We start from the raw sequence: 17245 nt of genomic DNA, 5'->3' as shown, positions 1-17245 counted from the left end.
TATATATATATATATATATATTTTTTTTTTTTTTTTTCCCCAACTCACATACCTGATAAAACTGCTTGTACATTCACGGAACACTTGAAACAACCCACATGCGCCGATGCCCACATTTGATCACAAGCGTCAACTTCTGGCAGTACCAACATTGAAGTAAACGATACATACGGTACATAATAATACATAAAATACAGTATATCCAATTAGTTGCCCCATTGATTTAAATGAAAGCAAACTCTGTATTAAGCCACTGATCGCTGTCTGAAATTATTGTCCTAATAATTGAATGACCAACGCATCTCTAATGCAACATACCTTAGACCATAGTTGATGATCTATGCTTTCTATATAATTAAGATTTAAAGCTGCTTTTATTGTGCATTCATCCGTGTTGTGTGGGCAGCCGCAGTTGGGGATACAGTATGTTACTGATTAATGTATTTCAGTCATATACTGAATATACAGGAGGCGTGGCGGCCATCAGGAATTTGGGAAGATTTCCGAACGGTTCATCCATTCCAAAAATTGTTGCGCATCAAAGCCGCCCAACCCGACAAATATATTTTGTCGCGTGTCAGCCATCTAATGGTCACGTTGTCCTTGTTAGTGAGCGTGTGTCAATTATGTTTTCTTTCCCCTTCTCATGTCTCAATTTGACGATTTTTAAAAAAAAAAAATTATGCTCTTCAGTCTCTAATTGTAATTTGGTTTTCTTTTGTTCTCGCTGCTATATATGGTTTATTATAGGTAGTTGTTGGAGGAGCAGGTTTCAAATAATCCCTTATGATGTTCTCTCGCTCTCTCTCGCTGCCTTTCTGTTTCTTTTTGTTTTAGTTCAGACATGAGTGGGGCCAGTAACACGCTGGCAAGGGAGTTCCTGACTGATGTACACCAACTGTGCAGTGCGGTGGCACAGAGAGCGGAGGCACGGGAGGAGGATGAGGAGGAAAGTCATATGGTTGCATTAGGAGAGTACCTCGTCAGAGGAAGAGGATTTCTGTTGCTTAGCACCCTGGATTCCATCATTGACCAGGTGAGAATGTTCACTGCCACAAATTAATCATAATACATGTACATGTCAGCAATGACCTATTAAGGTCTTCCACACCACGTTCCAGCCTTATCTGGCCCCCTTCAGCTCCACGCTAAGCTTAGGTTATAAAATGTTGTGACTTCCCATACCTACCATTTTCACAGCTAATGCTACTATTTGTGAGAATGCTCAACTGTTTGTTTGCTGGCCTCTTGTGGCAACTAAGAACTTGGTTGAGGCCCTTTGTGGTGAGGTGACTTCAACTATATCAATTTCTCTCAGAAGCCGAATCATCTTTGTTGGCATAGTAGGTTAAAACACACTAGGAATTTGTCTCTGATAATCGGAATTCTAGCACGATGGAAGAAAAGCCACTATAGTATTACAAAATTGACCTTTTGGACAATATAAAAGTGTCCAGTAGTGTGGTAATACTGATCAGAAACAAATCCATGATATATGTACACTCCATCTGTGAGGTGAACATGTTGCGTGCCATGTGACCATTTAAGAGCGAAAGCATCTACAAGTACTACTGGTAAAATCTGATGCTTTTTTTTTTTTTTTTTTTTTAATGATTGTTTCGTAAAACTCAGTCATGAAGTAATGCAAATTTGTCAACCAGTCATTGGTCACCACTGCTACCATTTGCTCTTACTGATGTGAGCAAAAGGATTTGTTCATTTTGATATTTTAGACAAACATTATTTTTAAGTGGCACGGTGTATGAGTGTTTTGTACATCCACTACATGGAAAGCTGCGGTTTCTCGTCCGGGCTCCGACATTTCTGTGTAGAGTTTTGTGGGTTTGCTTTCCACATTTCAAAAGCAGGAATGTTTGGTTGATTAAAGCTCTAAATTGTCCTTAAACATGAATGTGAGTATGAATGTTTGTTTGTGGATGTGCCCTGGAATTGGCTAGCGACCATTCTGGGTCTCCATCACAACTGCCACATAAATGAGGATGAACAATGTTGAAAATGAATGGATGTTAATTTGACATCTACTGTATGTCACCTGTGCTTAATCTCACCCATTTAGATGAGGTTTACACATTGATGGTATTACAGTATTGTGTGTTTTAACCTGGGAGATGATCATTGTTTGTGGGCACTTGACAAAGTTGGTTGATTGTTTTTCATTAGCACATGACAGTGAGGAATGCTGCATGGAGACATGCGACCCCTGAGGTCTCTGAAGCCAAACTGTTATGTAGATACTACATTGTTTCCCCACGCAATAGCACCAAAGATTTACTGATTACTTTTGTCAAAAGCATAATAAGGCGGTCACTCGTATAAAAAGTTATCATCAAAGGTTCTTTTCATTTCCAACGTTCATCTTGACTCTAAGTTATGAAAAGCAAGTGGATATTGTGTATCGCGCTCACTTTGTTCTGATGGGTGTGTCTTAATGTGAGATCAGAGTGTGACCAAAAGGAGGGGACAAGGGAGGCTTTTGAGGTAACCCCAGTGTGTTTGGTTGCTCACTCAGGAGCTGACTTGCCGAGAGGAGCTGCTCACTTTGTTGCTCTCTCTACTCCCACTGGTGTGGAAGATCCCTGTACAGGAAGAAAAAGCGCCAGGTTTGTACGCATCATTACCATCATCAGCAACATCAAATGCTCATGCTGTTATTAATAATAAGATAACCGACTGCATTGCAACCTTTTGTTGTGTGCACACTAAGGTAAATTATACAACCAAACTGTACAGCAGAATTCATTTCATGGATGCTGTACTTATTTACAGTTTCTTCTTGAATATCATACTGAGCCAAGTATATGCACTCTGAACTCTTCGATGAACTTGATAGACAATCTTAAGGTGGAAGTAGATATTGCTAGTTTTGATTTTTCCTCATTGCCATACCACAACAATACTTGTTTTCCACAATTTTCACCCATATGTTGTCTGTAATGATGTAAATCAGAACGAAAGTGAGAACTACTGTATGAAATATTGATGAGTGCTTGCAGGAGCATTTGACCCTCGGATGACACCGGTATTTAGTACTGCACTGACAATCGTCTGTGGCATGGACACTAGACATTTTTTTACTATATTTATTTTCTTACTCACTGGATGTGTTTTAACAAGTAGGTAATGGTTGCTGACCATTCCCCCCACGTTCAGTCCATGTACCACAATGTTAAGGAAACAGAATCTTACAGCTAAATGTGATGTAAGCTGTGCATCTGTGGAAGTGAAATTAACCGAGAGGTGTATTTGTTCTGTATGTCCAGAGACCTCACACCCAACATTTCTCTATATGTCCACAGATTTCACCCTGCCGTCTCTATTAGAGGTGTTCCTCAGCCGAGAGGTAAAGCCCGCACCTCTTAGAGCAGGACAAAAGCCCGGGACAGATGAACAGGAAACTGGAAAGAGGCCGCGTGTCGGCAGTGGCTCCTGGAAATCAAGGAGGTCACGGAGGACAGCCCAGAAATACTCCGTAAAGGATGCTCGCCGCTCCCAAGTTTCTACCTCAGATTCAGAAGCCAATGCCGAAGACAAGTCAGGCCCAAGTGGCACAAGGAGCAGAAGGTCGCATGGCTCTACCGTCCGTGTACAACATCTACATCATCGTTTGGAAGCCACACAGTTCACAGAGACAGCAACCACCACCACAGAAAGCATGAGTGCGCCATACCTACATCCCAGAATCTCTGGATCTCACGCAATGGATACCGAAACTCTGACGGACCCAGCTGCAATGTCAATATTCAATCGCATGGAGAACTCACCCTTTGACCTCTGCTACGTGTTACTCTCATTGCTGGAGAAAGTGTGTAAATTTGATATGAGCATCAATCACAACCCTGGCTTGGCGGTCAGTGTTGTACCAACTCTCACTGAGATTCTGACTGAATTTGGAGATTGTTGTGGTCCAGGAGGCGGTGGTGGAGCAGGGGCTGAGGAGCTTGCCGGGGGCTGGACAGAAGAGCCCATTGCACTGGTCCAGAGGATGCTTCTGCGCACCATCTTGCACCTGATGTCAGTAGATGTCAATCAAAGTGAAACCCTTCCCGATAGCCTGAGACGCAGCCTGACTGACCTGCTACGGGCCACTCTGAAAATCCAAAGCTGCCTAGACAGACAGACAAATCCATTTGCTCCTCGGCCAAAAAAGACCCTACAAGAAGTCCAAGAAGATTTTTCTTTTTCCCGATTTCGCCACAGGGCACTCCTGCTGCCTGAGCTTCTAGAAGGGGTATTGCAAGTCCTTCTGGGTTGCTTGCAGGCCTCAACACCCAACCCCTTCTTCTTTAGTCAAGCACTGGACCTCATCCATGAATTTGTCCAACACCGTGGTCTGGAACTTTTTGAAGCGACAGTACTGCGTCTGGAGGAACTGGCCAGGGATTCAGAAGTAGGAGGCGAGGCTTCAGAAAGGCTACGGGGTTTAATTGCCGGGGTCTTCAAGATTATAAGTGCCGTCAAGAAAGCAAAGTCAGAGCAGCTTCATCAGTCTGTGTGTGCTCGACGTCGTCATCGACGCTGTGAATATTCCCACTTCCTTCATCATCACAGAGATCTCTCGGGTTTGCCTGTCTCAGCTTTTAAGATGGCTGCCAGGCTTAACCCGTTTGACGAGGATGGCGAAGGGAAGGAAGGGATGGAGGGTGATGTAGTGCGTTATCCTGAACGTTGCTGCTGCCTGGCCGCCTGTGCTCACCAATGTCTGCGCCTCCTGCAGCGCTTGTCACCAAGTGGACCGGCCATATTGCAAGTACTCGCAGGGGTGCAGGCTGTTGGAATCTGTTGTTGCATGGACCCTCGTTCCGTGATTCGGCCACTCTTGGACGCTTTCCAAGCACCGGGCTTACGTAGTTACCAGTCTCATGTTCTCAGTGTTCTTGGCAGGCTAATACTAGACCAACTTGGTGGAGGACAGCCCTCAGAGAGAGCGAAGCTTGCTTCATGTAACATTTGCACTTTGGACCATAGTCAGTTGCCAAGCCTTGAGGAGACGTTACAACATGGGGAACTTTCAGCTATTTCTACCAACCTGTGCTACCGCTCCCAAGGGATTCTGCCAAGTGGAGGCGGTGCAGAGGACATGTTATGGAAGTGGGATGCCCTTGAGGCTTACCAAGAGTTAGTGTTTGGAGACGACTGGCACCTGAGCCAGCATGTAGCTGGTCACGTGTGCCACTTGACACTGCGTGGCAATGCAGTAGTGCAGTGGCAGCTCTACACACACATCTTCAGCCCCGTGCTACAGCGAGGGGTCGAGCTAGCCCACCATGCCCAGCAGCTTGGGGTTTCGACAGTTTGCACCCAAGTCTGCAGCTATCACACACAGTGCCTGCCTGTAGAGGTTCTTCTCGTATATCTGCAAGCATTACCTGCCCTTCTCAAATCCAGGTAAGTTACCAGTGGCGTTTTTTTCCTCTGTTGTAAGACTTTGAAGTATAAAAAGAATGCTTAGTATTGATTTGGAAAAGTATAATGCATGAAATTCTATTTTCTTCTCCTTGTTATGACATGATTATTGAATTTATCACATTGTCATTAGATCGGTCCAACCTTGTCATTGCTAATTGATGCTAAATCAATAATTTAGCGAAGCTTTGTGGAAAGCAAGTCACCTGGGTTACTATTGTTGGCTTACGTGACAAGAGTACAGCACTGGAGCACCTGAGGAGGCTGTGTTTTTCGACAGTTGCATAACATAAAATTACAGTTTGACTTTTTTTTAGATGTTTCTACTAACAGTTTTGCATTGGAACATCGTATACCATGTATGAATAAAATGGTAACTCAGAAGTAGCCATAGAACTGAATTGGTTTGAAAATGAATTTTGTGTCCTGTGTGTTCTACTGAAGTTATATCCCAATTATTGAAATAATAAAGTGAAGAATACACTTTGTTTTGACTAAGCACATTCTAATAGGGTACAATCACATAACATCTCTACCGAATGTAGCGAGAAACCTCCGTGATGGTAACACATTTTTTGTATCGGTTGTCTCAAAGTTTAGGCAACAACACTTTTAAAATGCAGGTTGCCAATTCCCTGCAGGAAACGGTACATGTGAACCAGTCTTGAAAAGTGAAGTAAACATTCCATTTTAGATAAAAAAAAAAATGTTGCGCTCTGCAAACTGCTGGTACACCTGTTGTCTTCTTCTGATTTATTTATTTATTTGTCGATTTCTTAATAATTCAATGCTCACAAATATTTCCATCACAGGGTTATCCGAGACCTTTTCATCAGCTGCAATGGCCTCAACCAGATGACAGAACTGGTACATCTTGACCAGACCTGCTCTTTAGCTTTGAAGGTATTTGAGACCCTGATAACCAGTTTTGGACACCAACAAGCTGAGAGTGCGCTCCAGGAGTTGGAGATCGCTGTTGCAGAAGAGAAGCAGACAGTCTCAAACTTGGCTGAGGATCTGGGCCCTAGAGGATCTGGAGAGGGGCCTCAGAGCCTCAGCAAGTTCTATGAGGTGCTAAAGGAGGCATATCCGCGCCACAAAGGTCGTAGTGGGCAGGGCCGTGGAGCAGGCCGTAGCCAAGCTGAGACACACCTCCATGTCATTAACCTCTTCCTCTGTGTTGCTTTTCTGTGTGTTAGCAAAGAGGCTGACTCTGACCGGGACTCGGCTAATGATTCTGAAGATACTTCAGGTTATGACAGTACAGCTAGTGAGCCTCTTGGCGGGCGCTTGGTGTACCTGTCTCCAGACAGTGTGACCCTACCCTCCAAAGAACAAATACGAAGGGCAGCTGACGTTTGGTCAGTGTGTCGTCGTGTCTACCAGGCCAACCCTTTGTTTCAGAGGCAGTTCTTCAGACTAGGAGGGTTGGATGTTTGTTTGCGTCTCATGAGCATGGTCATTCAGAAGCTTTCCTATAAACCCAAGGATGGCAAAGCAAAGAAGAAGAAGGAACTCAAGGCCAAAAGTAGCCCAGAGTCCACCGTCCCAGTCAGACCGCTTGGAGTAGATGAGCAAGGTCAAGATTCAATTAAGAGTTCTCCAGTTGAGGGGAAAACCAGAGATCCAACCAAGAGGCAGGAGGAAGAGTGGCAGTTACAAAGTATCCGCCTTCTTGAGGCCTTATTGGCTATTTGTCTAAACAGTGCCACCTCAGCCCTGCAGAGGACAGACTCGGAGCTGTCTTTTCAGGTATAAAACTCCTCTTCAACAATCAAATACACAATACAAATATTCTGCTATTAACGAGTGTCTCAAGTACGGTGTCATGTCTTCTCTGCAGCTCCAGTCAGTTGGAGATACACTGTTGGAAGTGAGAGACCAGCTCTCTTGCTCAGGGGTGGTAAACTCAGACCTGGCCGTGCCACTCTTTGATTCTCTGCTGAGAGTGGCTTTGGCCGATGTGTCATCCACTCCCGATCCCCCTGAGGAGAAGCCAGACAGGGTGAGTCCTGCCTTTGGAGATGCTGTAAGTGACACTATGCTTTTATGATGTTATAAACTAATGCAGTCCTGCGTAGTGTGAAAATTAGAACACGAATAAAAATAGCAGTCACATTTTTTCCACTGATCAAGTTTTGTTTCTCCTCAACAAGAAGTCGCCCGTTAGCAAGGCTCTTAAAATGCTTGAGTGACTCAGCCAACATAGCAAAGTTCATGTTTTTATATAATCGATTTTACCTCATTCTGAAGCACGTAGTTCTTTCTCACTGACTCATACAGAGTGTGGCGTTCACATGATCCCTTTGAATTTGTTCTGTGAAGCTCAAAGGCTTTTCCTACACCCCAGAGTCAAATGCTTGTTGTTCTGGGATGTTGTCACATGGATCCACGCAATGTCTTGTCCTCTTTTTACAAAGAATGAACTATGCTTAAACGTCAGCCTCTTTGATGATTCAGTTAATGCTTAAGACTTGTTTACTTGAGTGCGCGCGTGTGTGCGTGTGTCCGCCCACCTCCATGCTCTTGATGACGAGCTATATGAAACGAGGAACTTGGTTGCCTGAGTGCTGCACAAGTCAGCTGATAATCTTTTTATTTGTACTATGGTAAATGGCCTTTTTTTCCGAATCTGTTAAATCATTTTAAATGGTTATCATTTTGTTCACCCGTGATGTATTTAGATTAAAATACATAAAAAAATATTCAAATTTGTTCCTCTCCCGTCTTCTCTCTCGTTCTCTCTCCTCGTCTCTCTTGCTTCCTCTTCCCCCTATTTTCCCTCTTGCCGCCTTTCTACCAGAAGTTCCAAGTGTTGGCAGAGGGGGCAGCCCCAGCAGGTGATCTATCAGAGGAGGTGGACGGTGTTCAGAGCTGCAGCGTCAAGACCCCTGGGGAGGAGGAGGAGGAGGAAGGCTACGACGCAGATAGCGAAAGCAACCCCGAGGACATGGCCAACCAGGAAGAGGGTAAGACCACACTGAGCCGCACTGATCCGTTTAAGAATCTGCAAAACATCATTATCAGAACCTATTGCTGAGCTGGGCAAACATCACTGCTGTTTATTTCAAAACAGCCATCACACTGTGACGGGAGTCACTTAAGGCTCTAACTATAAATCATCTAGATTTACCTTCCTTTTCTAATTTGTGTTTTTTTGTCTGTCATAAACGTCACCAGATATAGTCATGACGAATTGAGGAGATGTGTATTTTTCCTCAACCTATAAACCTGTTTATTTTTAACTGTGGGAAACCAAAAATTTGTAGACAACTCCTCCCAGGAAAATGTTTTACGGTAGTTTTCCCAGTAATGACGAATCACTTTGCATTTTAACTGTGATGCTTAAGACAGTCAAACATGTTTTTCAGTGTCACAATACACAATACCACATCCTCTGCTAAAATGACATTTGGCAATACAGTATCGCGTTCTGAATACTTGCATGACTTGCAGAATTATTCCTTTGCACTTTTTTTTCATAACCCCTAGCTAGCGCATACATAACCTCTGCATTTCTGCTTTGGTCTTGTAGGTTTAAGACACGGCCTAATTAGACGCATTCTCTCCTTCACCTCCTCAGAATACAGTCATTGTTTTGTGTTTTACAACTGCAGGCTACTTAGCGCATTGTACCGCATGAGCTGGATCTTGTGATTTGTTAAATCGCCATTAAATATCTACTTCCTGGAAAACATTCCCAACCTTGAATCCAAAATATTGACCTCATTCTAGACCAATTGGTTTAAAAATACCTTCTTCTGTCGTTCGTTCTTTCTTAATTGATGTCGTTTTAGTTTATGAGAAATTTGTCTAAATGAGAAATACATTTCAATGAGGAAGGTGCATGTTTGTGGGCGTGGTGTCTGACTCTGTGGAATGTAATGTACTGTGGCAATTTCCGTCAAAGGGAACTACTCCAGAATGACTTTTCCTTTTTTGTACTCTGTAGTTTTTTTTTTTTGGCAGCAAGTGGGAAAACCCACACTCCTGCTCTCATTTAGCTGCAAAGTTTTCTTCTTTTATGAGAACAAGAACAACCTACAAATGAAAAGCGTCTTTGTTTTGCAGTTAAAATGATCAATTTCCCCCAAATTGTAAATGTGATTCATTGGATAGCATTTAATTTAGGCCTACATTTAACTGTGTGTAACCTTGATTATTTGAAAGAAACAAGACAGTTATGTAAATTTGTATTTGCATCTCAGCTCAAGCTTGAACCAGATCCCGATTTGGTTGTACAAGTGTGTAAGACAATTGAGCAGTATGAACTTCAGGGGATTTACATCACTCATTAGAAAAAGAGGTCTGACAAGGTGCGTGAGAGTCTGCTGGGCTGCGCGCATGAAAGCAAAATCAGACTCCCAAGCTGCATTTTATCAGCAGCCACTCTGACAGCTGGTTGGAGATGTGGCAAGCAATGCCTCTGGTTTGTGAAGCTGTTTAAGCAGCCAGCTGGGGTTGTTCAAGTGCGGCATCAGTCAGCAGGAGGTTTAAGATGTGTCCATGTCTGTGTTTCTCCTCAGTGTCTCTCTGATTTAGTGTTGCATCTCATTGGCTGTTCCCTCAGGATTGAAGGTGGAGTCTGTGCAATGTGAATTTGTGACAGTTGCAGACGGTCCGGGGCGTGGCATGCTGCTTTTCCCAGAGATCTGTACAATCCAGTTGCAACTCCTGGCCACTGGCTTGCCCGACCTAGATGTCGTGAGTCATGTGTTTCAGAGCCTGCTCAGCGCAGTTCGCGCCAACCACCGCAATGCCGCTCTGCTCTATGACCAGGTCAGACGAACTTTTCCCCGTTTATTTCATTGCACTTCTCCACCAAAATGCATTTGTCCAAATTTTGCTCACCTACTGGACTCTAAAGTATGACTAATGTCTTGCTTTATTCACAGGGAGGAGTCAAAACCATCCTGTCTGGCTTTCATAATCTCCTTAGCCAAGCGGACCATTCCCTTAAAGGTTCGTTGTAGATTTTTTTATATTTTTAGCATTTTATTCATGCGAAAAAATGTTCCTTTCGATTTTCTGGATCATTTTGGGCAGCTATATAGTTTTACTGTATGTCAAAGGAATTGTGATATTTAGAGGTATTGTCAGGTGCAAAATCTCTGCTTGCCTTATTGTGAATGAAATACTGTATGTGTGTGTAATCTTCCAAATTGGTTTACACTCAGACTGCCAGACTGTTATAGTGGAGCTGCTGGTTGCCATGGTGAGCCAGCGAATCACAGCAGAGGAACTGGCCCTATTGATTCGTCTTTTCTTGGATAAGACCCCACCTACTGTAAGTAGTAAACCCTCTATGTCACATGTACTGGACAATTGCTAGTAGTGATGGGCAAAGTGAAGCCTCATGAACCAATGATACATTGTCTCACATGTGTCTCAAATGGTTCATTACTCGATGTTTCATTATTGTATCATATTAGCTCTTTAAGGACCCCTGCTGGACACTGAGCAGTATTGCAGTTTGTATTTGAGACAAAAGCTTGTAATGTCGCTTCACTCCAAATTCCGACCGTGTATAGATGTTTGACTAAAGTAATCCTAATACTGTGTACACTGTACACACTACACTGCAATAACTTGCAATACAATCTTCCCCAGTCTCTCTCGGGACAAAAGTGTCTCTCTCTCTCTCTCTCTCTCTCTCTCTCTCTCTCTCTCTCTCTCTCTCTCTCTCTCTCTCTCTCTCTCTCTCTCTCTCTCTCAACTCTCTCATCACCTCGACTCGGATTCGCTATGCGTTGGCGCCAGATTCACACTGTTTTAAACCTTGTGACACATCATCAGCGAATGCAGGCACTCGTACCTGGTCATCATGTGACCTTTTCCGCTCGACCGACACGCACAGCCCTAAACGAGACGTCAATTTTCCCTGGTCACGTGACAATAACATCACTGACACACGCCTCGAAACGAGACTTAATTTTCCACGCTCCCTTTTACTTGACACAAGCTTTGAAGCTCCGTGTCATTCTGCCCATCACTAGTTGCTAGGTTTCATGTGGGTTTGACAATTTGATAGTGCCAAAATATATCTAGATCATGTGCTTTTTGGTGACAATTACTTTTGTATTCACCTCTCAGTTCTTGAAATACATCCAACACATTTTGCTCCTCTGGGCCCTCCACATTCCTCATACAATTAACACCACTGTGTGTAGAACAGATGCGCCATTACAAATTGGCACCACGGTTATGTGCTATTAGGCAGGAGACATCATTTATAAATAGTCTCAGAGAAACACGTTTCCAAAAAAGAAGATTGGAATGCAGTGACACCGTGTATAAGCTGCATAGCTGCAGTTGTCACATAAATGTGTGGGAATGTTTTTATGCTGCTGTGTAGAATTCAAGCTCAATGCCATTTTTCCTTTTTAGTTAATTAGGACATGTAACACTAGTCCTACTGTTAATTTGCATTTACACGTTTGATAATTTTAGCTGACTACTGGTTCGAGCTGAAAAGACACATACTCCAAGGCAATAAAAAGGAAGTGACCATTTCTCTCATTTCATATTCATTTTGTTGCTTCCCAGGAGATTTTACTGAAGGGCATCTTACAAATTGTTGAAGCAAATGTGAACATTGAGCCCCTTCACCTGCTGGACTTTCCAATAATCCTTGGGGTGTCAACACCTGGAGGATTGTCTCCTAGCTCCAGACCAAATGGCAGTGCTGGAGGGAAAAATATTGGTCTACTCTGGAAGGGCAAACTGTCTCCTGGTCGCAGGGAGGGAGACGGCGAGTTCAGACCGAGTCATCTACGTTCCTCTCCCTGGCACACTGCTCCGCTCCACTTGCCCCTGGTGGGGCAGAACTGCTGGCCTCATATGGCCAGTGGCTTCAGCGCCTCCATGTGGCTGAGGGTGGTGGAGCAAGAGGAAAGGGCGGGAAACACCGACAAGGGTGCGAAACACATCATTTTGTCAGTCATTGATATGCAGTCTGTACATTTCAGTCTTTTTCTTTTTTCTTTTCCCAGAAAGGAGGAACCCTCCTGCTGCTGAAACTCACCATGGTTCGCCTCAGGCTAGAAAAAGAGTAGTGGAAAAAGGCCTCATTCATATTCTATCCATGGGCTCGAAAGCACTCATGCTTCAAGTGTGGGCGGACTTTTTTACTGGCTCACTCACATTCAGGTGAGTGTTCTAATACACCAGAGTTTCTATGAGGCACAGTGTAGTACTTTGTCAAAGTTTATATTTAAGTACACTGCTCCCACAGGGTTTGTATAGACCCAAATGACGAGATAAAAGCAGGGCTACTGGCGCAGGCAGACTCTGTTGAGGGACTCCTCCAGCCCGGCCAATGGCAGCACCTTGGCCTCACTTACACCCAGCAGCCTGAGGGCAAGAAGAACATCCACGGCCGCGTGGTTGTTTGGGTGTGTGGCATCATGTGAGTACAAACCTGTTTCAGTAAACGTACAACGATTTGTCAATAAACCGAGAGGTAAGCCTCGACCCTCCTCTTTGTTTCAGGAAATGTGAAGTTTTCTTGGACTACACCTTACCTCGAAAATCCAGTTTGTCCTCTGACAGCAACAAGACTTTCTGCATGTTGGGCAATTGTATCCCATCCTCTGAGGAGGCGACCAAACAGCATTTCAATTGGAGCATGGGAACAGTGCTCCTTTTTAATGGTAGGGCTTTTGTTTAGTAATTCTTCCACTGTTGTGTAAATAAAAGAATACAATATGACTCTCCATACCTCTGAGATATTGTCAGTTTCACCAAAAGTCATCAACTTTATTCCTCGCTTTTTCCAGGGGCCAGGGTCGGGTCCGAGGAGGCCTTCTTCCTGTACACCAGCGGGCCCGACCTCACCTCAATCATGCCCTGCAATTATGGCAGACCTACTGGGTCGTTCTCCAAGTTTGTCACTCAGGAAGCACTGAGGTGTGACAGGGTCCGCGAACTTCTGATGAAAAGCAAGGATGTGGACACAACAGCTTTAGTTGTAAGTCTTCCTGAACGACAACTGTGAAGAGAGACACACAAAGCAACCTGACTCTCATTTATTGTTGAAGTTGATGGTTTGTGTGGATTGTGCCCTGAAAATTACCCATCATTACTGACACATTGCAAGAAGCCACTTTTCCTCAACAGAAAGAGATCTCGTTGTAAAACCGCAGCTATTGCAGTGACGGCTCCCTTGTCGTAATTGCTCATGGATTTGGGGTTAATAGCTTTGGTGAATGGAAATGGAAAACAACTGAAGCCAGAGTGGAATCATTTAGGAATAATGGCAAGGTTTCTTCCAAAAACAACACTCCATCCATAATGATGAGGGTTAGCTGGGCTCAGTCCACTTATGACTCGACCAAATCCATTATAAATAGGTCAAATTAAGGCCAAGTTGTCGTGAATCTGTTTTATCACAGGAGAGCCTGGCAGTTGTGTATGCTCCCAGCAGTCCGAGGCTCTATACAATCTATGAGCCTGTAATTAGATTGAAGGGGCAAGCCAAGACCGTGGTTACCCAGCGGCCCTTCAGCTCCAGAGAAGTGCAAAGTGTTTCCTTAGATGCCGGCGCTCTCAAGGCGCTCCTGCCCACCGAAACCCAAGGCCTGCAGAGTGTCCTGCATAAGATCGGAGGGACAGGAAATGTTGTCTTCCTGTTTGCACAGGTGAGCGAAGCCGCAGTTTTAATGAAATGACTTTACTGTATTGTTCAGAATATTATTTTTAATCTTAAAAAAAAAAAAAAAAATGCAGCACCAGTCAGAACTTGAGACACACATGCTCATGCATCAGTCAAGTATAGAATGTATTTTGATGTGTCCGAACTCTTGATTGGTGTTAAATATGCACTGTATGCAATACAACAGCTACTTTAAACATGAATTTGCTACACAGACCATGATGGAACACCAAAGTTGTACACTGTGTGATTACTTGTCGTAACGTGTAATTGTGACCCAACATGCAGTGCACCTTATCTCCTGTGCGGTATGTTTAAAAAAAAAAAAAGAAATCCTCTTAAAGATGAAATTTTTATGACAAAACGTGTGATTCATTGTGATGATCTGGAAGAATTGTAACCGTAGATTGGACTCTCTTCCTCAGACGGTGGAGTTGAGTGACTGTGAGATGACCCAGGCTTTGGCCTTGCAGATACTCTTGTCTCTGTCCAAGTTCAACCGGCATCGCATCCATGAAATGGACTATTACCATGGCTACTCTATGATACACCAAGTGCTCATCAAGTCCAAATGTATCGTTGGATATCATATGCTGAAAGTGAGTTTCCGATCTTCGCTGTGGAACAATACGTCTGTGAGTCTGACCCAGACGGACCTTGAACCCCTCAGGGCTAGTTTGTGGTTACCTTACAGTTACTGAAGAATCGGGATATGTGCTGCTCTGTCACATAACCACCTCTGATTGCATTTGGTTTACAGATTATACACTGACTAGTTGTATTAAGGGATCTTTATTTCACTTAAACTGTCCAGTTGTTTTTTTCCCCCCTCTCCCTGATTAAAACATTAGAAATCAAGCATTCCAGAAATACTGTGCAATATAATTTGACAGCCACTTTTTGTCTGGTGTAGACTCTGTTGGATGGGTGTTGTAGCAGACCCGTCTTAATCCTAGCCGATGATGGTCAGTTCCGTTTGGACACAGAGTCCATTGCTGTGGTGCAGGACATCAGGCTGCTCTCTGACATTCTGTTGGACTGGAAAATCTGGTCAAAAGCAGAGGTAAGTGTTAATATAAATGCTTGAATTTTATTTCAGCGTGGTGGAGGTCCATCACCAAAAGTTGGCATCGCACAAAAAAAAAAAAAATAATAATAATAATACTTAATTAAATTTCCTGCACTCTCCAAATAGCTCAGGGGGGGGGGAAATCAACAAATAATTATTTTTAAAAATGCGTGTATTGTGTGCCATTGATTGTTGATTGTCTATTGAAGCAATTAAGGCAAAATGGTTCCAGTGTGTGTTGCAGACCGTGTTTTTTCTCCAAGAACAAAATTTGGTCAGCAGAAGTGGAGCTACATCTATGTCACCAACGTTTTTGAAACTGTGGGCTACTTTAGGGTACTGATGATTCCAAAGGGCTACCAGTTTGATAAACACTTCTAAAATGGCATATTTGCTCCGATTACTTTTAATAATGTTACATGTTACATTATAATATTGAATGATATTTATCTGAAGGTGCTGATCACGTTCATGATGTCTCACAATAATTTGGAAACCTCAAAATCCATCGAGCGCTCCATTTGCACTTCTATAGCATTCCGAGAAAATCACAATGTCCTGTTGCCCACGGGCACCATTTTGGTGACCTCTGATCTATGCCATGGGATGGGTTTTCTGCGTAATACCATGTTGAAAGCAGGCATAGCATTTTGAGAGATTGCTCCAACATACTATTTTAAAAAAATATCGATATACTTATTTATTTACCTCCTACAGAAATGATGGAAATGACATTACTGAATCAACACATATCTTACATGACTGTAAATTCAAAATAAACAGAATGTGTTTTGTTGTGTTTTTTTTTTTTTTTTTTGGGTTAGTGTGGTGTGTGGGAGACGCTGCTGGCTGCTTTGGAGATCCTGATCAGGGTGCACCATCCTTACCAGGTGTTAAATATCCGTCAGTTCCTAAAGGCTGAAGTGGTGGACCGCTTCCTGCTAACCTGCCAAGTGTTACAGGTGTGTTCAAAGCACAAAATGGTCGTCGAAATGCCGTTCATTATACCTGGCAATAACTAGCGACGGTATTTGTCTTCAGGAGCATCGGGATGAGCACCTGACTGCCATTCCACAGGAAGTCTGTTTGTCATTCGTCAAAATAATCCAGGAAGTGTTAGGATCACCACCTGATCTCGACTTGCTAAGACTTATCTATAATTTCCTGCTGGCAGTTCACCCACCTACGAACACCTACGTTTGCCACACTCCATCCAGCTTCTACTTCTCACTTCATATAGGTGAAGAGTCAGCACGGGAATGCGACAATATATGTGACGTGTATTTGTTTTAATGCACTGAGCTCTTTTAATATCATTTGTCAGATGGGAAGCTGTATCACGACAAAGTGCAGTCTATTATGTACCTGCGAAACTCCAACAGTGGAGGGAAGTCGGCAAGCAGTTCAGTGGTGTCTCTTTCCCCGACTGTCTTTACCGATGCTCCCCACGAAGGTAAGCATGCTTCAGTTATATTACCGCTACGCTAAAGACAACGCCCTTAAAACACTCCAGTGGGTTGTTGGACTAGCATGCAGCAGTTTGTAGGAATGAAGTCATAAGGAGCCTTGTAGTGTGACGAATCTGTGTGGAGCTTTTTTTTTTTTTTCCCTCTATGTTTTTACGCAATCATAATTCACATGCATAGAAACAGTTTAAAAATGTTTGTTATATTAAATGTAAAAATGGTTCAACCATCTTCTTCCTCCTGGAAGGAAAATTTGATCTAACTGCTCATTGAGACTGTAGGGTAACAAAAAAAAAAAAAAAAAAAATTTCAGCGTGGTTTTTTTTTTTTGAAAGATGCGAGTGTATTACATTGAACCGAATCAAAAACCATATGATTCCACTTTCATATATATGAAGTTACATATCGAATCATCTTTCAATGAAGAGAGGTATCTTTGAAGTGCCACCTTTACAGCAGCGTATCTTATAGATGATTTTTAATGTATCTTTTTAATTTTCCTCTAAATGTTTATATTAATCGATTGAGAAAAAGGAAGACATGGGTCCTTAGTGTACGACAGTCAAGTTTAGCATCCAACTGTTCCTCACCATTGAAACAGAAAATTGAGCCACACATGATGTTGGAGGAAGC

The 17245-nt window shown here is 43.2% G+C and overlaps 1 protein-coding gene across 7 annotated transcripts in view; it reads left to right on the top strand.

Annotated features, from left to right (window-relative positions):
- lyst (lysosomal trafficking regulator) overlaps positions 1-17245 on the top strand; it is a 45409-nt gene that overhangs the window by 10943 nt on the left and 17221 nt on the right. For 3 of the 7 annotated variants that reach the window (XM_019870556.1, XM_019870558.1, XM_019870562.1), the window contains 20 exons: positions 838-1036; positions 2531-2621; positions 3318-5406; positions 6237-7176; positions 7268-7453; positions 8228-8393; positions 9995-10203; positions 10320-10386; positions 10602-10711; positions 11971-12340; positions 12417-12573; positions 12659-12832; positions 12916-13076; positions 13203-13393; positions 13818-14063; positions 14503-14676; positions 14991-15140; positions 15971-16108; positions 16188-16386; positions 16471-16599. In XM_019870556.1, coding sequence (XP_019726115.1) covers positions 838-1036; positions 2531-2621; positions 3318-5406; positions 6237-7176; positions 7268-7453; positions 8228-8393; positions 9995-10203; positions 10320-10386; positions 10602-10711; positions 11971-12340; positions 12417-12573; positions 12659-12832; positions 12916-13076; positions 13203-13393; positions 13818-14063; positions 14503-14676; positions 14991-15140; positions 15971-16108; positions 16188-16386; positions 16471-16599 — 6146 coding nt within the window. The remainder of the gene's footprint in view (positions 1-837; positions 1037-2530; positions 2622-3317; positions 5407-6236; positions 7177-7267; positions 7454-8227; positions 8394-9994; positions 10204-10319; positions 10387-10601; positions 10712-11970; positions 12341-12416; positions 12574-12658; positions 12833-12915; positions 13077-13202; positions 13394-13817; positions 14064-14502; positions 14677-14990; positions 15141-15970; positions 16109-16187; positions 16387-16470; positions 16600-17245) is intronic. The other 4 variants (XM_019870560.1, XM_019870557.1, XM_019870561.1 and 1 more) reach the window with 4 other exon arrangements.

This window comes from Hippocampus comes, unplaced genomic scaffold (assembly GCF_001891065.2).
Source record: "Hippocampus comes isolate QL1 unplaced genomic scaffold, H_comes_QL1_v1.1 scaffold76, whole genome shotgun sequence".
NCBI lineage: Eukaryota > Metazoa > Chordata > Actinopteri > Syngnathiformes > Syngnathidae > Hippocampus > Hippocampus comes.
This window is presented reverse-complemented; position numbering and strand designations above follow the sequence as displayed.